The sequence below is a fragment of the Mustelus asterias genome, chromosome 17 (assembly GCF_964213995.1).
Source record: "Mustelus asterias chromosome 17, sMusAst1.hap1.1, whole genome shotgun sequence".
Lineage (NCBI taxonomy): Eukaryota > Metazoa > Chordata > Chondrichthyes > Carcharhiniformes > Triakidae > Mustelus > Mustelus asterias.
In genome coordinates, this window is record NC_135817.1 from 65,827,993 (window position 1) to 65,847,796 (window position 19,804).

Genomic DNA, 19,804 nt, shown 5'->3' on the forward strand with positions numbered 1-19,804 from the left:
AGGAGAACACGAGCACATGGAAGTTCCCCTCCAAGTCATTCACCATCCTGATTCGGAAATATATCGCCGTTCCTTCACTGTCACGGAGTCAAAATCCTGGCATTTTCTTCCTAACGGCATTGTAGGTCAACCCACAGAACATGGACTGCAGCGATTCAAGAAGGCAGCCCACCATCACCTACTCAAGGGTAACTAGGGATGGGCAATAAATGCTGGCCAGCCAGTGACGCCCATGTCCCACGAATGAATATAAAAATGGTTTCAGAAAGTTGATGAGATTGCATGGACACAGAATGAAAACATGGAGCTTCTCCCTCCTTAATCCAAATATCTGGAAGCTCTATTACAGTGTGACTCAGAGCAACCATCAAACCAGAGATTCTTCCAGCCTGCTGCGCTGCACCAGGAGACACCAGCAGGGGCCTTTAGCAAAGTTTTGGCATAACGCTGGTCGCACGGTGCTGATTAGCACATTGAAGTTAGAATTGGTGAGTTGCTGTAGTGCATGTTGTAAATACTGCCACTGTGCATCGCTGGTGGAGGGAGTGGCTATTGAAGCTGGCAGATGGGGTGCCGATCAAGCGAGCTGCTTTGACAAAGGGTCATCTGGACTCGAAACATCAGCTCTTTTCTCTCCTTATAGATGCTGCCAGACCTAGAGCCATAGAGTCATAGAGGTTTACAGCATGGAAACAGGCCCTTCGGCCCAACTTGTCCATACTGCTCTTTTTTTTAAACCCCTAAGCTAGTCCCAATTGCCCGCATTTGGCCCATATCCCTATATACCCATCTAAACCTGTCTAAACGCTTCTTAAAAGACAAAGTTGTACCCGCCTCTACTACTACCTCTGGCAGCTTGTTCCAGACACTCACCACCCTCTGTGTGAAAAATTACCCCTCTGTAAATTTTTGTATCGCTCTCTTCTCACCTTAAACCTATGCCCTCTAGTTTTAGACTCCCCTACCTCTGGGAAAAGATATTGACTATCTAGCTGATCTATGCCCCTCATTATTTTATAGACCTCTATAAGATCACCCCTCAGCCTTCTACGCTCCAGGGAAAAAAGTCCCAGTCTCTCCAGTCTCCTTATAACTCAAACCATCAAGTCCCGGTAGCATCGAATAAATCTCTTCTGCACTCTTTCTAGTTTAAAATATCTTTTCTATAATAGGGTGACCAGAACTGTACACAGTATTCCAAGTGTGGCCTTACCAACGTCTAGTACAACTTCAACAAGACGTCCCAACTCCTGTATTGAATGTTCTGATCGATAAAACCAAGCATGCTGAATCCCTTTTTCACCACTCAAAGAACAAAGAACAAAGAACAGTACAGCAATGGAAACAGGCCCTTCGGCCCTCCAAGCCTGTGCCGCTCCTTGGTCCAACTAGACCAATCGTTTGTATCCCTCCATTCCCAGGCTGCTCATGTGACTATCCAGGTAAGTCTTAAACGATGTCAGCATGCCTGCCTCCACCACCCTACTTGGCAGCGCATTCCAGGCCCCCACCACCCTCTGTGTAAAAAACGTCCCTCTGATGTCTGAGTTATACTTCGCCCCTCTCAGCTTGAGCCCGTGACCCCTCGTGATCGTCACCTCCGACCTGGGAAAAAGCTTCCCACTGTTCACCCTATCTATACCCTTCATAATCTTGTATACCTCTATTAGATCTCCCCTCATTCTCCGTCTTTCCAAGGAGAACAACCCCAGTCTACCCAATCTCTCCTCATAGCTAAGACCCTCCATACCAGGCAACATCCTGGTAAACCTTCTCTGCACTCTCTCCAATGCCTCCACGTCCTTCTGGTAGTGCGGCGACCAGAACTGGACGCAGTACTCCAAATGCGGCCTAACCAGTGTTCTATACAGCTGCATCATCAGACTCCAGCTTTTATACTCTATACCCCGTCCTATAAAGGCAAGCATACCATATGCCTTCTTCACCACCTTCTCCACCTGTGTTGCCACCTTCAAGGATTTGTGGACTTGCACACCTAGGTCCCTCTGTGTTTCTATACTCCTGATGACTCTGCCATTTATTGTATAACTCCTCCCTACATTATTTCTTCCAAAATGCATCACTTCGCATTTATCCGGATTAAATTCCATCTGCCACCTCTCCGCCCAATTTTCCAGCCTATCTATATCCTGCTGTATTGCCCGACAATGCTCTTCGCTATCCGCAATTCCAGCCATCTTCGTGTCATCCGCAAACTTGCTGATTACACCAGTTACACCTTCTTCCAAATCATTTATATATATCACAAATAGCAGAGGTCCCAGTACAGAGCCCTGCGGAACACCACTGGTCACAGACCTCCAGCCAGAAAAAGACCCTTCGACCACTACCCTCTGTCTCCTATGGCCAAGCCAGTTCTCCACCCATCTAGCCACTTCTCCTTGTATCCCATGAGCCTTAACCTTCTTAGCCAACCTGCCATGTGGGACTTTGTCAAATGCCTTACTGAAATCCATATAGACGACATCCACGGCTCTTCCTTCAACCGTTTTTGTCACTTCCTCAAAAAACTCCACCAAATTTGTAAGGCACGACCTCCCTCTTACAAAACCATGCTGTCTGTCACTAATGAGATTGTTCCGTTCTAAATGCACATACATCCTGTCTCTAAGAATCCTCTCCAACAACTTCCCTACCACGGACGTCAAGCTCACCGGCCTATAATTTCCTGGGTTATCCCTGCTACCCTTCTTAAACAACGGGACCACATTCGCTATCCTCCAATCCTCAGGGACCTCACCCGTCCACCTGTGACTCCACTTTCAAGGATCTATGAACCTGAACCTCAGGGACCTCACTCTGTCCACCTGTGACTCCACTTTCAAGGATCTATGAACCTGTACCCTGAGATTAATTTTATTTATTTATTTTATTCTGGAACTCTCCCCAACGCCCTACCATTAACTGAGTAAGTCCTGCCCTGGTTCAATCTACCAAAATGCATCACCTCGCATTTATCTAAATTAAGCTCCATCTGCCATTCGTCAGCCCACTGGCCCAATTGATCAAGATCCTGTTGCAATCCGAGATAACCTTCTTCACTGTCCACTATGCCACCAATCTTGGTGTCATCTGCAAACTTACTAACCATGCCTCCTATATTCTCATCCAAAACATTAATATAAATGACAAATAACAGTGGACCCAGCACCAATCCTTGAGGCACATCGCTGGTCATAGTTCTCCAGTTTGAAAAACAACCCTCTACAACCACCCTCTGGCTTCTGTCATCAAACCAGTTTTGTATCCATTTAGATACCTCACCCTGGATCCTGTGAGATTTAACCTTATGCAACAACCTACCATGCCTTGTCAAAGCCCTTGCTAAAGTCCATGTAGACAACATCCACTGCACTGCCCTCATCTACCTTCTTGGTTACCCCTTCAAAAAGCTCAATCAAATTTGTGAGACATGATTTTCCACTCACAAAGCCATGCTGACTGTCCCATATCAGTCCTTGCATCTCTAAATGCCTGTAGATCCTGCCTCTCAAAATATCTTCCAACAACCTACCCACCACAGATGCGAGGCTCACCGGCCTATAGTTCCCAGGCTTTCCCCTGCACAACAAGGGCACAACATTTGCCACCCTCCAATCTTCAGGCACCTCACCTGTGACTAAAGATGATTCAAATATCTCTGCGAGGGGACCCGCAGTTCCCTCCCTAGCCTCCCACAATGTCCTGGGATACACTTCACCAGGTCCTCGGGATTTATCTACCTTGATGCGCTTTGAGACTTCCAGCACCTCCTTCTCTGTAATATGTACACTCCTCAAGACATCACTATTTATGTCCCCAAGTTCCCTAACATCCATGCATTTCTCAACAATAAATACTGATGAGAAATATTCATTTAGGATCTCACCCATCTCTTGTGAATCCGCACATAGATAATCTTGTTGATCCTTAAGAGGCCCTACTCTCTCCCTAATTACTCTTTTGCCCTTTATGTATTTGTAGAAGCTCTTTGGATTCTCCTTTGCCTCATCTGCCAAAGCAATCTTGTGTCCCTGCTGAGATTTTCCAGCATTTTCTCTTTTGGTTTCAGATTCCAGCATCCGCAGTAATTTGCTTTTATCCAGTGTTTAACTCACTGTCACTTCTCTTCCAGGAATGGTTACCCTGATGAAGTATTGCTCTTCTCTCCGACAGGAGTTCTGAATGTCTCTCCCCCCCATCCACCTTCACTGTTTTCCATTTCTCTCCTGGTGTTGGACAAGGTAGTTACCAAGACTCGCTTCCACAGCCACATTTCCTTCCTCAGTGACTGTCTTCATCTCCGACTTATCCCACATGGATTTCAACTCAAATTCCATCCCGCATGTAACCTGCAGGATTACAGATACCTCCAGGATATACAACATTCTTCAAACTGCTATTCTCGCCGCATCCTGAAGCCAGACCTGCTGAGATTTTCCAGCATTTTCTCTTTTGATTGCTCACTGATGCTCAGTTATGGTTCTGTCTGGGTCACTCAGCCCTTAATCTCATTACAGCCTTGGTTCAAACAAAGGAGCTAAATTCAAGAGGTGAGATGAGAGGGACTGCCCTTGATTCTCACCAGTAGGGGGCAGGCCAGAGATAATCCTGCAGGTGAAGCCAGCTGCTGAGCTCGAGAGGCACCATTGCGCAGGCGCTTTGATCTTCCAGTGTACTGGGGGCTCCTGTCACCCCTCCCCCCCACCCATCCCATCCCCTTCCCCTTCCCAATGACATTGGGACTCACCGCCAATCGCTCCCTGTGCTGGGCACCCCCCCACCGCCCACACCCTGCACCTCCTTCCACCACCCCGGGCGTGAAGCCAATTTCACCGGCAAATCAGTGCTGGTAACATCACAAGGCGAAAAGTCGGGCGCAATCCTGATTTTCCGCCTCTTGCCCAATCGTACCAGCTCACCTCACCGATCAACCGGCAACATGAGCCATAAGGTCACCCCCAAAAGCGCTAAGACGAAGCCAGAGAAGAAAACTGAATGAGAGGCCAAATGAATCAAAGACAGGAAAGGAAGCTTCAGAGGCCAAATCAGGAATGACAGGAAATATGTCATCAATACAGTTATGAGATACAGCGGCGCATAACGAAAGGGCTTGGTACATTTGTAGTTCACAACCTAAAGTGCAAAACTGCCAACATCCCTAAACTTCAACATAATGTGAACACGTTAAAATCTATTCAATTCATTACGGAAAAGTTGACACTGTTCGACCACTGTCTTTTCAACTGGTCTACAAAACCATACATATATTTAACCTTTCTACACCCCTTGAGGAGCCTCACTAATAATAGGAATAAGGCAGTCTATAGTATGGACACCCCAAGATGCGTTATTATAGAATCATAGAACCTTGATTAAAATATGTATAACACACCCAATTTATCAAGTCTGTGTTGTGACTAACCTGGGAGTGGTTTCCGATGTACGACAGTAAATGCTGTAAAGGGCACGTCACCAGAAAGGTGAACAGTTTGATTTTTTCCCATTTCTACAATTTGCAAATCTCCTTTTTCATTTATCCAAAGCAATCTGCCAAAGTAGTACTGAAGCATGTGTTGTGACGTTTTCAAAGAATCAGAAGATAAAATCCTTTTAACTTTGCCCCGGTTCCTTTGCCACGAGAAAACAGAGCAAAATCCAATGAAAATGACATCCGTTGATACATTGAATATCGGATAAAGCAATACTATTAGTTCTGCTCCTAGCAATCAGTATTCTCCACTTAAATTATAATTACATTGATATGGGTCAGGGATACACTGAGATCTTCATGCCCTCTTGAAGGCCAAAACCCCAAATTTGAATTTAATTTAATGCAGTGACTGCAGCTAATAAAGTGACACTTTCATCGTGAATTTCTCACTGTCCTAAAAAGAAGCTACTTTCTTGGCATCATTCAAGATACTTTAAAGTTTCAAAACAGAAATTTTTAGGGGAATTTTTGGGCGGCACGGTAGCACAACGGTTAGCATTGCTGCTTTACAGCACCAGGGACCCGGGATTGATTCCCGGCTTGGGTCACTGTCTGTGTGGAGTTTGCACATTCTCCCCATGTCTGCGTGGGTTTCCTCTGGATGCTCTGGTTTCCTCCCACATTCTGAAAGACGTGCTGGTTAGGTGCATTGACCCAAACAGATGCTGGACTGTGGCGACTAGAAGAATTTCACAATAACTTCATTAGAGTGTTAACATAAGCCTTACTTGTGCATAATAAATAAACTTTAACTTTAAGCAGGTGAGGTTGGTTCAGATGCACGCTCAAATGGGCAGTTACCCCACTCCGAAGCCAACTTCTGGGTTTTACTGTGGAAACCCAGTAGCTGCACGGAAGCGAGGACAGCCTGGGGGAAAGACAAGTTCCTTTCCTAGGCTGACAGTTCACTCCAGCATGGAGGGATTGCCGCACTGCTGAAGGTGGTGTCATTCAGAAATGACTTTGAGTTGAGAAACCCCACCACCCACCCCACCCCCTCCCCCCACACTCCTCCCACCCCACCCCCTCCCCCCACCCTCCCCCCCCCCTTCCCCCCCCCACGCTCCTCCCACCCCACCTCCCCACCCTCTCCCCCCATACCCCCCACCCCACCCCCTCCCCCCTCCCATAAACATAAAAGGTGCCGTCCCACCAAGAACAAAGAACACTACAGCACAGGAACAGGCCCTGTGGCCCACCAAGCCTGTGCCGACGCATGACGCCTTTCCAAACTAACGTTCTTTTGCATCTATGCCACCATTTGACGAAGAGCAGGTGAGTTCTCCCAATGTCCTAGCCAATAATTATCCCTCAACTAATACTGGTCATTATCACAGTGCTTGTGGAACATGCCCTGCCTGCAAATTGGCAGCCATGTTTTCTATATTGTGACAATGGCTATGTGGGGTGTGGCATGGTGGCACAGTGGTTAGCACTGCTGCCTCACAGCGCCAAGGACATGGGTTTAATTCCCGGCTTGGGTCACTGTCTGTGTAGAGTTTGCAAATTCTCCCCGTGTCTGCGTGGGTTTCCTCCGGGTGCTCTGGTTTCCTCCCACAGTCCAAAGATGTGCAGGTTATCTTGGTTGGCCATGCTAAATTGACCCTATTGTCAGGGGATTAACAGGGTAAATATGTGAGGTTACGGGAATAGGGCCTGGATAGGATTGTGGTCAGTGCAGACTCAATGAGTCGAATGGCTTCTTTCTTGTACTGTAGGGATTCTATGGGATTCAATGACTACACTTCAAGAAAAACCAATTAGGTCTTGAGACACCCTGAGCTTGTGAATAGTGCTGCATAAGCACAAACATTTCTTTCTTTAGAGTGTGGTACAAGCTTTGTTCCCATTGCTGGTCTCTATTAATTCACTTACCCTTCCCTGATAAGCTCTGCCTGATTTATTTCAAGTCTAGTATTATCCTGTATGAGCCAATAGAGTGCTCCGTGGTCAAAATCCAGAGTCAACCCTGAAATCTAAAAACAACATGGTTAGAAACACACAATCTATGCACAAAGCTTGACTCGTGGTGGGTTAAACTCTGCAAATACTCTGAAACTCTGAAGTCTAGTTTCACCTGTTTACCAGAGAAATTCGGCAGTTCTTCAAACAAGCCTGGCTGGTCACCATTTATCCGGGCATATTCTACACACTGTGCTGTCGTCCAATACACGTAGCCCTGAAGTGGATCTAGCTGGAGATCTTGGACTTTTCCTGCAACATCCCTGACTTTGGTGTGTACCTCCAAATCCAAATGCATGCGAAATATCTAACAGTTGATTAAACATGTTGAGAAGTTAAAAATGACATGGATGGACCAAAGCCAGAAACCAAATAAACTGCAGAAAGTTAAATACAATACTCTTGGGTGGCACAGTGACACAGTGGTTAGCACTGCTGCCTTATAGTGCCAGGGACCCGGGTTCGATTCCCAGGTTGGGTCACTGTCTGTGCAGAGTCTGCACATTCTCCCCATGTCTGCATGGGTTTCCTCCAGGTGCTCTGGTTTCCTCCCACTGTCTGAAAGATGTGTTGATTAGGTGCATTGACTCAAACAGGCGCCGAAGTGTGGTGACTAGGGGAATTGCACAGTAACTTCATTGTAGCGTTAACGTAAGCTTTACTTGTGACTAATAAATAAACTTTAACTGTACTCAGCCTGACTTGTAATTGTACATACTATGGGACATTCTACAGTGAGGTAAGAATTTGCAAATTAATGACATTCTCCATGCTTATAGAACTACATCCACACTGATGCTCACCCCAACCCCCAGACCCCGTGAAACTTTTCCTTAACTCTCTCCCTCTTGCCTATGAGACACACTCTTTCTTCAATGAACGCTTTTCCATTAAACTGCAAAACATTCAACTTATTTCCTGATCCCCCATTATAGCCGGCAGCGCAAGTTGTCCACCTCCTCAGTTCACGTACCCTCCCTTCCAAAACGGCCATCAACAAACTCTCTCTTTCCTCTGAGCTACTGATCTAGCTTTAACAGCCCTCTAACATCTAATACTGGAATTTTGAAAAAAAATAATGAAACATTTCAAGTTTTATTTGTACCAAATGCACTGAATTTCTTAGACAAAGCAAATATTGTAAAACTGGCTGGGTTGGTGCATGTCTGTGAAGGAACATAACCAATTTGCAAATCTTTCATCTCAACAACTGTTACTTCCACCTCCATAACTTCACCTGCCTTAGTCTATCCCTAATTGGCCTTGAGAAGGTGGTGGGGAATTGCCTTCTTTAAACACTGCAGTCCATGTGGTGTAGATGCACTCAGAGTTGTTAGGGAGGGAATTCCAGGACCAAGGAGAAGGGGGCCAGAGTGGGCAGGCAGCGTGTGTGTCTGGGAGAAAGGGAGACATGGCTGTGTATGAGAAAGGAAAACATGGGCATGAGAGAGAGAGAGAGGTGTGTGTATATGTGAGGGGGAGAAAACGTCGGGGGGGGGGGGGGGGCGGTGCTGGCGTGTGTGTGTATAATATGGGAGATGTGCATGTATGTGAAAGAGGGAATAGAATCCCTACCATGCAGAAGGAGGCCATTCGGCCCATCGAGCCTGCACCAACCACAATTCCACCCAGGCCCTATCCCCGTAACCCCGCAAATTTACCCTGCTAATCCTTCTAGTACTAAGGGTCAATTTATCATGGCCAATCAACCTAGTCTGCACATCTTTGGACTGTGGGACGAAACCAGGGTACTCGGAGGAAACCTACACAGACACGGGGAGAACGTGCAAACTCCACACAGTGACCCAAGCCGGGAATCGAACCCGGGTCCCTGGCACTGTGAGGCAGCAATGCTAACCACTGTGCCACCGTGCCGCCCACATGAGGGAGACATGGGTATGTCCATTATGGGGGGTAAGTCCTAGGGCGGGATGCTCTGGCCGTGCTCGCACCAAGACTGTACATTCCCATCTTTAAATGGGCTGCCAAATTTTCTGTCTCGCATGCACGCTATGATTCTCACAATGGGTGAGACAGAAGAATTTTGGCCCTTAATTTTTTATTTACTAAGAGAACATTTCAGATTACCCACTCCTAAATTGGGTACTAATTCCATGGGTTGTTAAGGGGCCATGGGAGGGTGGCTTGATGTGGAGATGCCGGCGTTGGACTGGGGTAAGCACAGTAAGAAGTCTCACAACACCAGGTTAAAGTCCAACAGGTTTATTTGGTAGCAAATACCATAAGCTTTCGGAGCAGAGCTCCTTCGTCAGATGGAGTGGATATCTGTTCTCAAACAGGGCACAGACACAGAAATCAAATTACAGAATACTGATTAGAATGCAAATCTCTACAGCCAGCCAGGTCTTAAATGTACAGACAATGTGGGTGGAGGGAGCATTCAACACAGGTTAAAGAGATGTGTATTGTCTCCAGACAGAACAGCTTGTGGAATTCTGCAAGTCCAGGAGGCAAGCTGTGGGGGTTACTGATAATGTGACATAAATCCAGCTCCGAAAGCTTATGGTATTTGCTACCAAATAAACCTGTTGGACTTTAACCTGGTGTTGTGAGACTTCTTAGGGTGGCTTGGCCAGGGGTTAAAGTGAGGGGTCCTGTGGCTGACGAATGTATTTGTGACTGTGTGCCTCTTCCTAATATATGCATAGATATAGTTAGAAAAGAAACAAAAACAGAAAATGCTGTAAGATCTCAGCAGGTCTGACGCCATCTGCGGAGAAAGAATAGAGCCAACGTTTCGAGTCTGGATGACTCTTCGTCAGGGCATCCGCAGTATTTTGCTTTTATCTATAGCTAGAAAATGTTTGATTTTGGAGTTCACACTCCTATTTCGTGGCAAAAAAAAGGGGTGTCGACAAAAGGAAAATGCTTGGGTTACCCGACACTCTTGGGAGATCACTAGATTTTCCACAGCTCGAAACATTTGGGAAATCCTGAGTTAGATTCTTACTCGAGGTAAGGCCTTTAACATAATTTCCTCATTTTTATGTTCATATATTATCATTAGTATTTGCTAAACTGTTGTGCTTCATATATATTTACACGTGAGTAAATTGTAATTTGTAAAACCTTGCCGAGCAATATTCCTCATTCTAAAGTGAGTGTGATAAATGTTGCACCAGAAAATGGTAAATGCAGTGAACAGAATATTAAAAGGAAGGTGTTCTGTTAATTATCAGGGCATACTTCAGTTACCCTCTAATCATTGGAAAGAACATAGCTTCCGGATCACAGTGCAAAGGTGCACTGGTGGAACCACACGACATGGTGCTTAAAATCCTGTATTTAACATAGACCCATCCAAAGGTTATGAATGGGTGATAATAAAAATGCAAGAGAATGATTTATTTGTTTACACTAGCTTTGCATTTGCTGATAAATCTTAGATGTCACTTGGAAATTTACTTAAGAGTTAACCTGAGCAATGAGGCTTTAAATAACTAAATTAGAATTCAAATGAAATTGCTTTGGGGCAGGTTGTAAGCGATGCAATTATGTTAATTAGGCAAATGCTCCAATACTTCTGTTTTGAGGTTTAATCGTGGCAAGTTACAAAAAAGCATTTTGCTTTGTGCTATAATTGCCATTTTAAGTGCTGACATTACTGCAATTACTATTCAAATTCTGAATGTTCTTCTCACAAAGTGAACACTGTAATTTTTTTAAATTTATGGTTTCCATATACAAGCATCTTGTAGCTATTTTGTTTGAAGTAGTCTTGGATTGTGCTCATTTTCATTTGAAAAAATTAAATATACTCATTTTTATTGAGGATATTTAGTTGATTTCTTTAAGATTTCACTTTTAGGGATGTTTAGAAGTGTGCCCTTCAATTGAGGGAGCTAAGGCATCAGTTAAAGTTACATTGGGTCAGAGAATCAGAGAATAGAATTCCTACAGGGCGGAAGAGATCATTCAGCCCATCGAGTCTGCACCGACTCCCTGACAGAGAATCTTACCCAGGCCCTCTTCCCCCACCCTATCCCTGTAACCGCACACATTTCCTGTGGCTAATCTCCCAAACTACACACCTTGGGATGCTAAGGGCAGAATTTTCCCATCCTGCCCGCCACAGGGATCATAGTGGGCAGGACACGGACCATGCAAAGGTCCGCTGACCTTGGGGTAAGGGTGGCCAGAAAATCCCGCCCAAAGGGCCAATTTACCATGGCCTAACCTGTACACCATTGGATTGTGGGAGGAAACCGGAGCGCCCAGAGGAAACCCACACAGACACAAGGAGAATGTGCAGACTCCGCACAGACAGTCACCCAAAGTCAGAATTGAACCCGGGTCCCTGGTACTGTGAGGCAGCAGTGCTAACCACTGTGCCACCAAAACAGTGTCAAACACAACAAAAAGTCTATTGTTTACTTTTGATTTGATTTATTGTCACATGTATTAGCATACAGTGAAAAGTATTGTTTCTTGCACGCTATACAGACAAAGCATACTGTTCATAGAGAAGGAAACGAGAGAGTGCAGAACGTAGTGTTACAGTCATAGCTAGGGTGTATAGAAAGATCAACTTAATGCAAGGTAGGTCCATTCAAAACTCTGACAGCAGCAGGGATGAAGCTGTTCTTGAGTCGGTTGGTACATGACCTCAGACTTTTGTATCTTTTTCCTGACAGAAGAAGGTGGAAGAGAGAATGTCTGGGGTGCATACATAATTTGGAAAATGGGAGTTGGGTTTGGTCATGTTCAGTGAATGCTACAAACAAAACAAATCCAAGAAGAGGAACAAAGGATTTTTTGGCAAGAGAAAGGTTATTAAAAAGAACATTAAATTAAAATGCAAGTACGTTTGTTATCAGCAGGATTATGGAAATCAATTTGATTGGGTCACTCACTACATGGCAAAATAATAAAAGGCAGATGTTTTCTTGACCGTGACTGCATTATCAGGCATATCTATCAAACATCACAGATCAACCAAGACATTGCAAGTTCAGCAATATGAATTGAGCGAAATTCAATGGGGCCTGTCTGAGTGGAAAATAAGTTGGGTGGGGAGAATATATTAGGTGGAAGCCAACACCTCAGTTTCCCAATGTTGGGTAGAGTGTGAGAAATTCAGTCGATGGCGTGTCAGCTGCGATGTGTTCTTGAATGGGGAAATGGGCAATGAGGGTGGAAGGGTGGTGTAGGTTGGGAGTGATGGCTGTCCAAGGTCCAAGAGGATGAATTGCCAGATGGAAAGGAGGAATAATGGGGTCTGGGGGGGGGGGGGGGGGGGAGGGCTTGGGGGATAATTGATGCAAGGTCTCCAGGGGAATGGAGGCTGCAAGTCACAAAAAAATCTAAGTGGTCTGGCAGGTGGAGAATCGGTATTGAAACTTGGCGCCTGTTCTCCATACTTACGGTATGGAGCAATCGATCTTATATTTATATAGTGCCTTTAGTGACCTCGGAATGGCCCGAATCATTTCAGAGCTAACAAAGGATTTATGCAAAAAGCAAATTACTGCGGATGCTGGAATCTGAAACATAAACAGAAAATGCTGGAAAATCTCAGCAGGTCTGACAGCATCAGTGGAGAGAGAATAGAGCCAACGTTGCGAATCTGAATGATTCTTCAACTTTGACACCCAGACTCAAAATGTCAGCCCTGTTCTCTCTCCACAGATGCTATCAGGCCTGAAAGAATTTATGAAGTTTAGTCTCTCTTAATCCAGGAGGGTTGAATAACCCTAACTCCACAATATTGGAAGTAACTTTAATCCTAGTTTTAACAAGACAACTGACAGTTATAAGGAGACCTGGATTATTTACCTACTGGAAAGCCAGCAACACTCACCAACCATGATTTTTTAATCAGAATTCATTGACTTATTGAATGGCAGAGAAGGCTTGAGGAGCCAAATGGCCTACTCCTGCTTCTATTTCGTATTTTCATATGTTGGTGTGGATAGGCTGTGAAGTTATCTGACCACAGCTGGTAGGAGTGTTCTTTAAATATGCAAATCAGGGTCTGACAACACCATCCTGCTCTGACTGTGATTTTACCTTGGGTCTGATGGGGAAATCATTACAGGTTTCTGTGATATCAAGAAATGAAGGAACTGGATATTGCAAAGGCTATGCACCCTGACAATATTTCAGCAACGAAGACTCATTCTCCAGAACATGCCAAACCCCTAGCCAAGCTGTTCCAAAACAGCTACAACATTGGCTTCTACCAATGTGGAAAATTACCCAGGCATGTCCTGTACACAGGACAAACCCAATCCAACCAATTACTGGCCCATCAGTCTACTTTTAATCATCAGTAAAGTGATGGAAGAGGTCATCAACAGCGCTATCAAGTGGCATCTATTCAGCAATAACCTGCTCACGGACGCTCAGTTTGGATTCTACCAGGGTCTCTCAGCTCCTGACCTCATTACAGCCTTGGTTCAAACATGGACAAAAGAGTTGAATTCCAGAGGTGAGATAAGAGTGACTGTCCTTGACATCAAGGCAGCATTTGACCAAGTATGGCATCAAAGAGCCCTGGAAAATGCAGAGTCAATGGGAATATGGGAAAACCCCACTTCTGTTGCAGCCATACCTGGCACAAAGGAAGATGGTTGTGGAGTTTGGGGATCAATCATTTCAGTTACAGGACATCATCGCAGGAGTTGCTCAGAATAGTGTCCTAGGCCCAACCATCTTCAGCTGCTTCATCAATGACGACCCTTCCATCATAAGGTCAGAAGTGGGGATGTTCACAGATGACTGCACAATGTTCAGCACCATTCATAGCTCCTCAGATACTGGAACAGTCCTTGTCCAAATTCAGCATGACCTAGACAATATCCAGGCTTGGGCTGATAAATGGCAAGTAACATTCGTGCCATACATGTGCCAGCCAATGACCATGTCCAACAAGAGAGACTCTAACCATCGTCCCTTGACATTCAATGACATTACTACCACTGATTCCTCCACTATTAACATTGTGGGGTTACTGACCAGAAACTGAGCTGAACTAGACGTATAAACACTATGGCTACCAGAGCAGGTCGAGAGCTGGGAATCCTGTTGGAAGTAACTCATCTCCTAATTCCGAAAAGCCTGTCCAACATCTACAAGGCCCAGGCTCTTTGCTTGCCTGGATGAGTGAAGCTCCAACTACACTCAAGAAGCTCAACACCATCCAGGACAAAGCAGCCCGCTTGATTTATCCCTTTTCCAAAAATATTCAATCCCTCCACCGCTGATGAACAGCAGCAGCTGTGTACCAGCTACAAGATACACTGCAGGAACTCATTAAGGACCCTGAAGCAGCACCTTTCAAACCCACATCCGCTACAATCTGGAAGGACGAGATACTGGGAACACCACCACCTGGAGGTTCCCCTCCAAGTCTTTCACCATCCTGATTTGGGGATATATCACCATTCCTTCACTCTGCCTTGGGCAAAATCCTGGAATTCTGTCCCTAACAGCACCGTGGATGCACCAACACCACAGGGACTGCAGTGGTTCAAGAAGGCAGCTCACCACCACTTCTGAAGGGAAATTAGGGATGTGTAATGAATGCTGTCCTCGCCAGCGAAGCCCACATCCCGTAAAATGAGTTTTGAAAAATTGCTGAGGTGAGTCAGGGTCTGCCAGGAAAACAAAATGGCCCAAACAGCGCGATCTTATTGGCCGTTCATGCCATGCTCCCGCTGCAGCGAGTTCAGAGAATTTAGCCTCCAGCCAAATGAAAAAATCCCACCAGCATGAACGGCTGTAAGATTCCAGCCAATGTTACAAAATCATAAAATGTTTATAATGAAACCACTGTGCCACCATGCCGCCCACGTAAGCTAAAATAGTCAATTAGCAACTTTCTTGTGATTGACAGCAGGTTTATATTTGCAAATAGTATTCATTATGTTTATAATTTCCTTCATTGGTTAATGAGGATCAAACAATGCTCCTCCGGATCCCACAATGAAAGTTGCAACCTTCCGTGCCCTGGATTCCCCCTCCAGCTATGGGCCAACTATTGTTTATGTTGCAGAAGCGCAAAGTAAAGTAAAGTTTGTTTATTAGTCACAAGTAAGGCTTACATTAACACTGTAATGAAGTTACTGTGAAATTCCCCTAGTCGCCACACTCCAGCGCCTGTTCGGGTCAATGCAACTAACCAGCATATCTTTCAGACTGTGGGAGGAAACCGGAGCATCCAGAGGAAACGCATGAAGACACAGGGAGAATGTGCAAACTCCACGCAAACAGTGACCCCAAGCCGGGAATTGAACTCAGGTCCCTGGCACTGTGAGGCAGCAGTGCCAACCACTGTGCCACCATGCCGCCTACGTAAGCTAAAATAGTCAATTAGCAACTTTCTTGTGATTGACAGCAGGTTTATATTTACAAATAGTATTCATTATATAGCCAAAAAAGTTAGAGGACAGGATTTTATGGCCTCACTCGTTCTGAAACCGTAATATACTGCCTGAGGTCAACAGACCCACAGTCCGCCCCAATTCTCGTGGCGGGTGAGGTGGTAAAATTCCAGCCATAACGTACAATGACTTTAACTTAACCCAAAAGTGTTGCGTACATTATTTTTCTCACTGTCAGCCCAGTACAGGGTGTTACTTATCCAGTCCACAGCTAATGCTCCCACATTCTGTAAGCTTTGTATTACTTTGGTCTCTCTGCCAGAATCAAACAAGGATGTAACATGAACAAAGCCAGTAGAATTTGTCCAGTAGAGGGAACTATTCATCCAGTCCAGATCTGTATATAAAAAGAAAAAAATTGTTACATTCGCTGAGTAAATTGTGAAATTAGACCATATGTCAAATCACACTTTTTGGATAGATCTATAAAATACAAAATCTGTTAAATAAACGGTGAGATACTTGAACAATAGACTTCTCCACGAACCAATGGTGCCATTTCTATAATGTGGGTGATGAGTCATTTAATCTACCACTAGAACAGGGGAGACAGTGGCATAGTGGCATGGACTAGTCACTGGACTGGTAATCTGGAGGCTCAGGCTAATACTCTGAGGACATGGATTTAAATCTCACCATAGCAGCTGATGGAATTTAAATTCAGAGAATAAATATGCAATATAATGTATCACCAATTGTTGTAAAGGCCAACCTGGTTCAAGGAAAGCTGTGCACTTTTCCGGTCCGCATTCCATCCTGCAGAAGGGTTTCCCCTTTTCCTCTCTCTCACAAGCTGCGGGTGTGAGAATAACCCTACACTGACTGACAGGAGAAGTCACTTTCCCGGCAGGGCAGGGAGTTCCCTTCTCCACAGCTGCTCATTCAGCCACATTCTCTTAACACAGCATTCATTTCAAGCCCGAGCCTTCATAGAAGGTTTGGAACAATGGGAGGCAATTCAGGTGCATTCAAACATTAAGGGAAAGATAAAAACTGCACAATGATTTGTACTTTCTAGGAAGGATCAGAGACTAGGACGGTACGGTAGCACAGTGGTTAGCAGTGCTGCTTCATAGTGCCAGGGACCTAAGTTCGATTCCCAGCTTGGGTCACTATCTGTGTGGAGTTTGTACGTTCTCCCAGTGTCTGCGTGGGTTTCCCCTGGGTGCTCTGGTTTCCTCCCACAGTCTGAAAGACGTGCTGGTTAGGTGCATTGACCTGAAAAGGTGCTGGACTGTGACAACTAGGGGAATTTCACAGTAACTTCATTGCAGTGTTAATGTAAGCCTTACTTGTGACTAATAAATAAAATTTAACTTTTAGGAATAAATGGGGTTGAGTGAGCAGCTGTTGAGAAGGGAACCCCCCCCCCCCTCTAGTGAAAGTGACTTCCCTTGTCAGTCAGAGGACTTGAAAGGAGTCTTCTCACACCTGCAGCTTCTGCGAGAGAGAAAGAGCTGCTGTGATTTGGAAGTCTCCGGTCTGCATTCCATTCTCCAGGTGTCCAGGAGGCATGGGAATTAAAGTGACCAACTTACTTCAAAGCTTTCACAGTCCACAGACCAGAATGAAGACTTTTGATCAGAGACAGCCTGAAAACACATTGCCAAGAGTCATGTTCAAGTTTCCCAAGGCTAGAAGGGGCATTCTAGCCATTCCAGGGGAGAATGCCGAGGTTAACCCCTTTCGCCCAGCTCAAGCCCAGCAAACCCAGGCCCTGGCGGGCTTTGGTGTGGAGGCTATGGGGAAATTAGTGGATTAGATCAGTAGATTAGGCTGGTATTCACCTGGGGATGATGATGCACAGTTAATCCAGGTTATTCCTAACAATGCAGGCAGCATGTCTGTTTTGTCCTGCCAACTAATTTCATTGATAGTTGTGTGAAACCGAGTGCCAATCATGCTGTGAAATAGCAGCACATCTCGGAAACAGGCCCAAATTCATGCGCAGGTCATGCCATTCAAAGCTAGCCTGCAGTACATAAAGATGGACTGCACTATTAAAAGGGGAGGTGCATTCTGGCTGCAGTTGGTTCTGTAAGTGGCTGGGGAAGAGTTTGAGAGCAGAGTGAGAAGTGGAAATAATGCAGTAGGCTAGAGAACATGCTCCACATTTCTGCAAACCAGCATTGGAGGCTGCGATAACCCCCAGGACTTACATGGGGTATCCTTGATTGACCTCCCAGTAGGAATCATTGAATGCGAATTCCCAGGTGATTGGTAATTACCTTATCAGGTGGAATTGGTATCCCGAGCCCTTTATGAAGCAGGCCCCTGAGCGGGTCCATTATTGCAACGTCCTGGTTGGGACCTGTATGTATTCACCATAGGCTTGTGGTTTTGCTTTTACTTTGTGCAGTAAAGCACCATTTCTTTACAGCTTACTCTTGAGTAGAAGGTTGAAAGAAGAGCGGTTCTCTTCTCTGAGAAAATGAGTAGGCCCTCCAGATAGACATTGCAAAGGCTGCAGGAGCTGATAGCTGTTGCAGTCAATAACAGCAATTTCGCACCAAGGACCTGGTTTTAGTTCCATGAGAAGCTCTCAGAAGAGTGGTCAAGGGCAGTGAATGCAATTTCACAGAGCTGTACCTTTACAAAATGAAGCGCCAGCCTCTCACATTGTTCAATTCACCTTCATTCTTTCATTCACCTACCAATCTCTACCAAGCATGACACACACCCAACATCCATAGGCTCTCCCTCACCCACCCAGCACTGCTGCAAGCCTCACACCCACATCGTACACACTGTCAGCTAACCCAATGTATCAGACATATCCAAGCACATTGCATCATACTCAATGGCACATTTCGCTCTCTCTTCTTGGAAAAGGTAACCCATAATGGGAGGTCATAGCACCTAACCAGTGTCGGAAGACATGGCTGCCACACAGAAGGAAAAAAAAACAGTAAAAGAGGGAAATAAGAATACAGGTCTGAACTTTTTTTTCCTTTGGACTGTTTTTCTCTTCTGCGTCACCCCCATGAGGAAGATACTGCTCACCATTATTGATGTGATTATCACTGAGGCCATAGCCAGCGGCTGAAATCACAGAGGATGATGGTGTGTTTATACCTAATCCACCTCCACATATCTCACTTACCCCTCATCCCACACTCTTTTCTAATTTCCAAGCTGAAGATGGGGTAAGCATGCATCACTTGCTTCCACCCTTCGCTTGCCCCAATACTATACTCCTGTGCTTCGCCACTTTCAGATACCCAAGAATTGCCACCACATAACACAAAGACTACACAGCCCAATGGCCAATGACTGCTTTATTTTTGAATGAATATGTGTTGAGAAGTTAGTAATGGGGGAGGGGGGAGTATGATCCTGCAATGTTGTTTGTAACTTACCTGTTTGAATGTTCTGCTTTTATGAAGGTTCACTCACACTGCCCTAGATGAACATGTGTGGCAGAATAACACAACGCAATACTTGGGATATGAACTGGATATTTGTGTCCTGCACATCAATGGTTCCTCAATCTCTCCAAAGGCAAAGCAGCAAATTTCTGATTGAATGAGTATTCATGTCACTAACAAACTGCTTTATTTCACAGCAAGATAGAAAGACAGATATGAGTGGACTCACTTCATTCAAATGGAGTTTAATTTAGATAAATGCAAGGTGATGCGTTTTGGTAGATCAAACTAGGGCAGGATTTACTCAGTTAATGGTAGGGCATTGGGGAGAGTTATAGAACAAAGAGATCTAGGGGTACATGTTCACAGCTCATTGAAAATGGAGTCACAGGTGGACAGAGTGGTGAAGAAGGCATTCAGCATGCTTGGTTTCATTGATCAGAACATTGAATACAGGAGTTGGGACTCCTGTTGAAGTTGTACAAAACATTGCTAAGGCCACACTTGGAATACTGTGTACAGTTCTGGTCACCCTATCATAGAAAGGATATTATTAAACTAGAAAGAATGCAGAA

The 19,804-nt window shown here is 45.1% G+C and overlaps 1 protein-coding gene across 1 annotated transcript in view; it reads right to left on the reverse strand.

Annotated features, from left to right (window-relative positions):
• LOC144506072 (proto-oncogene tyrosine-protein kinase ROS-like) overlaps positions 1–19,804 on the reverse strand; it is a 161,696-nt gene that overhangs the window by 66,883 nt on the left and 75,009 nt on the right. The window contains exons 10-13 of the mRNA XM_078231889.1: positions 16,020–16,198; positions 7,572–7,763; positions 7,370–7,470; positions 5,426–5,631 (exon numbers count right to left, since the gene is read on the reverse strand). Of these exons, the coding sequence (XP_078088015.1) occupies positions 5,426–5,631; positions 7,370–7,470; positions 7,572–7,763; positions 16,020–16,198 (678 nt within the window). The remainder of the gene's footprint in view (positions 1–5,425; positions 5,632–7,369; positions 7,471–7,571; positions 7,764–16,019; positions 16,199–19,804) is intronic.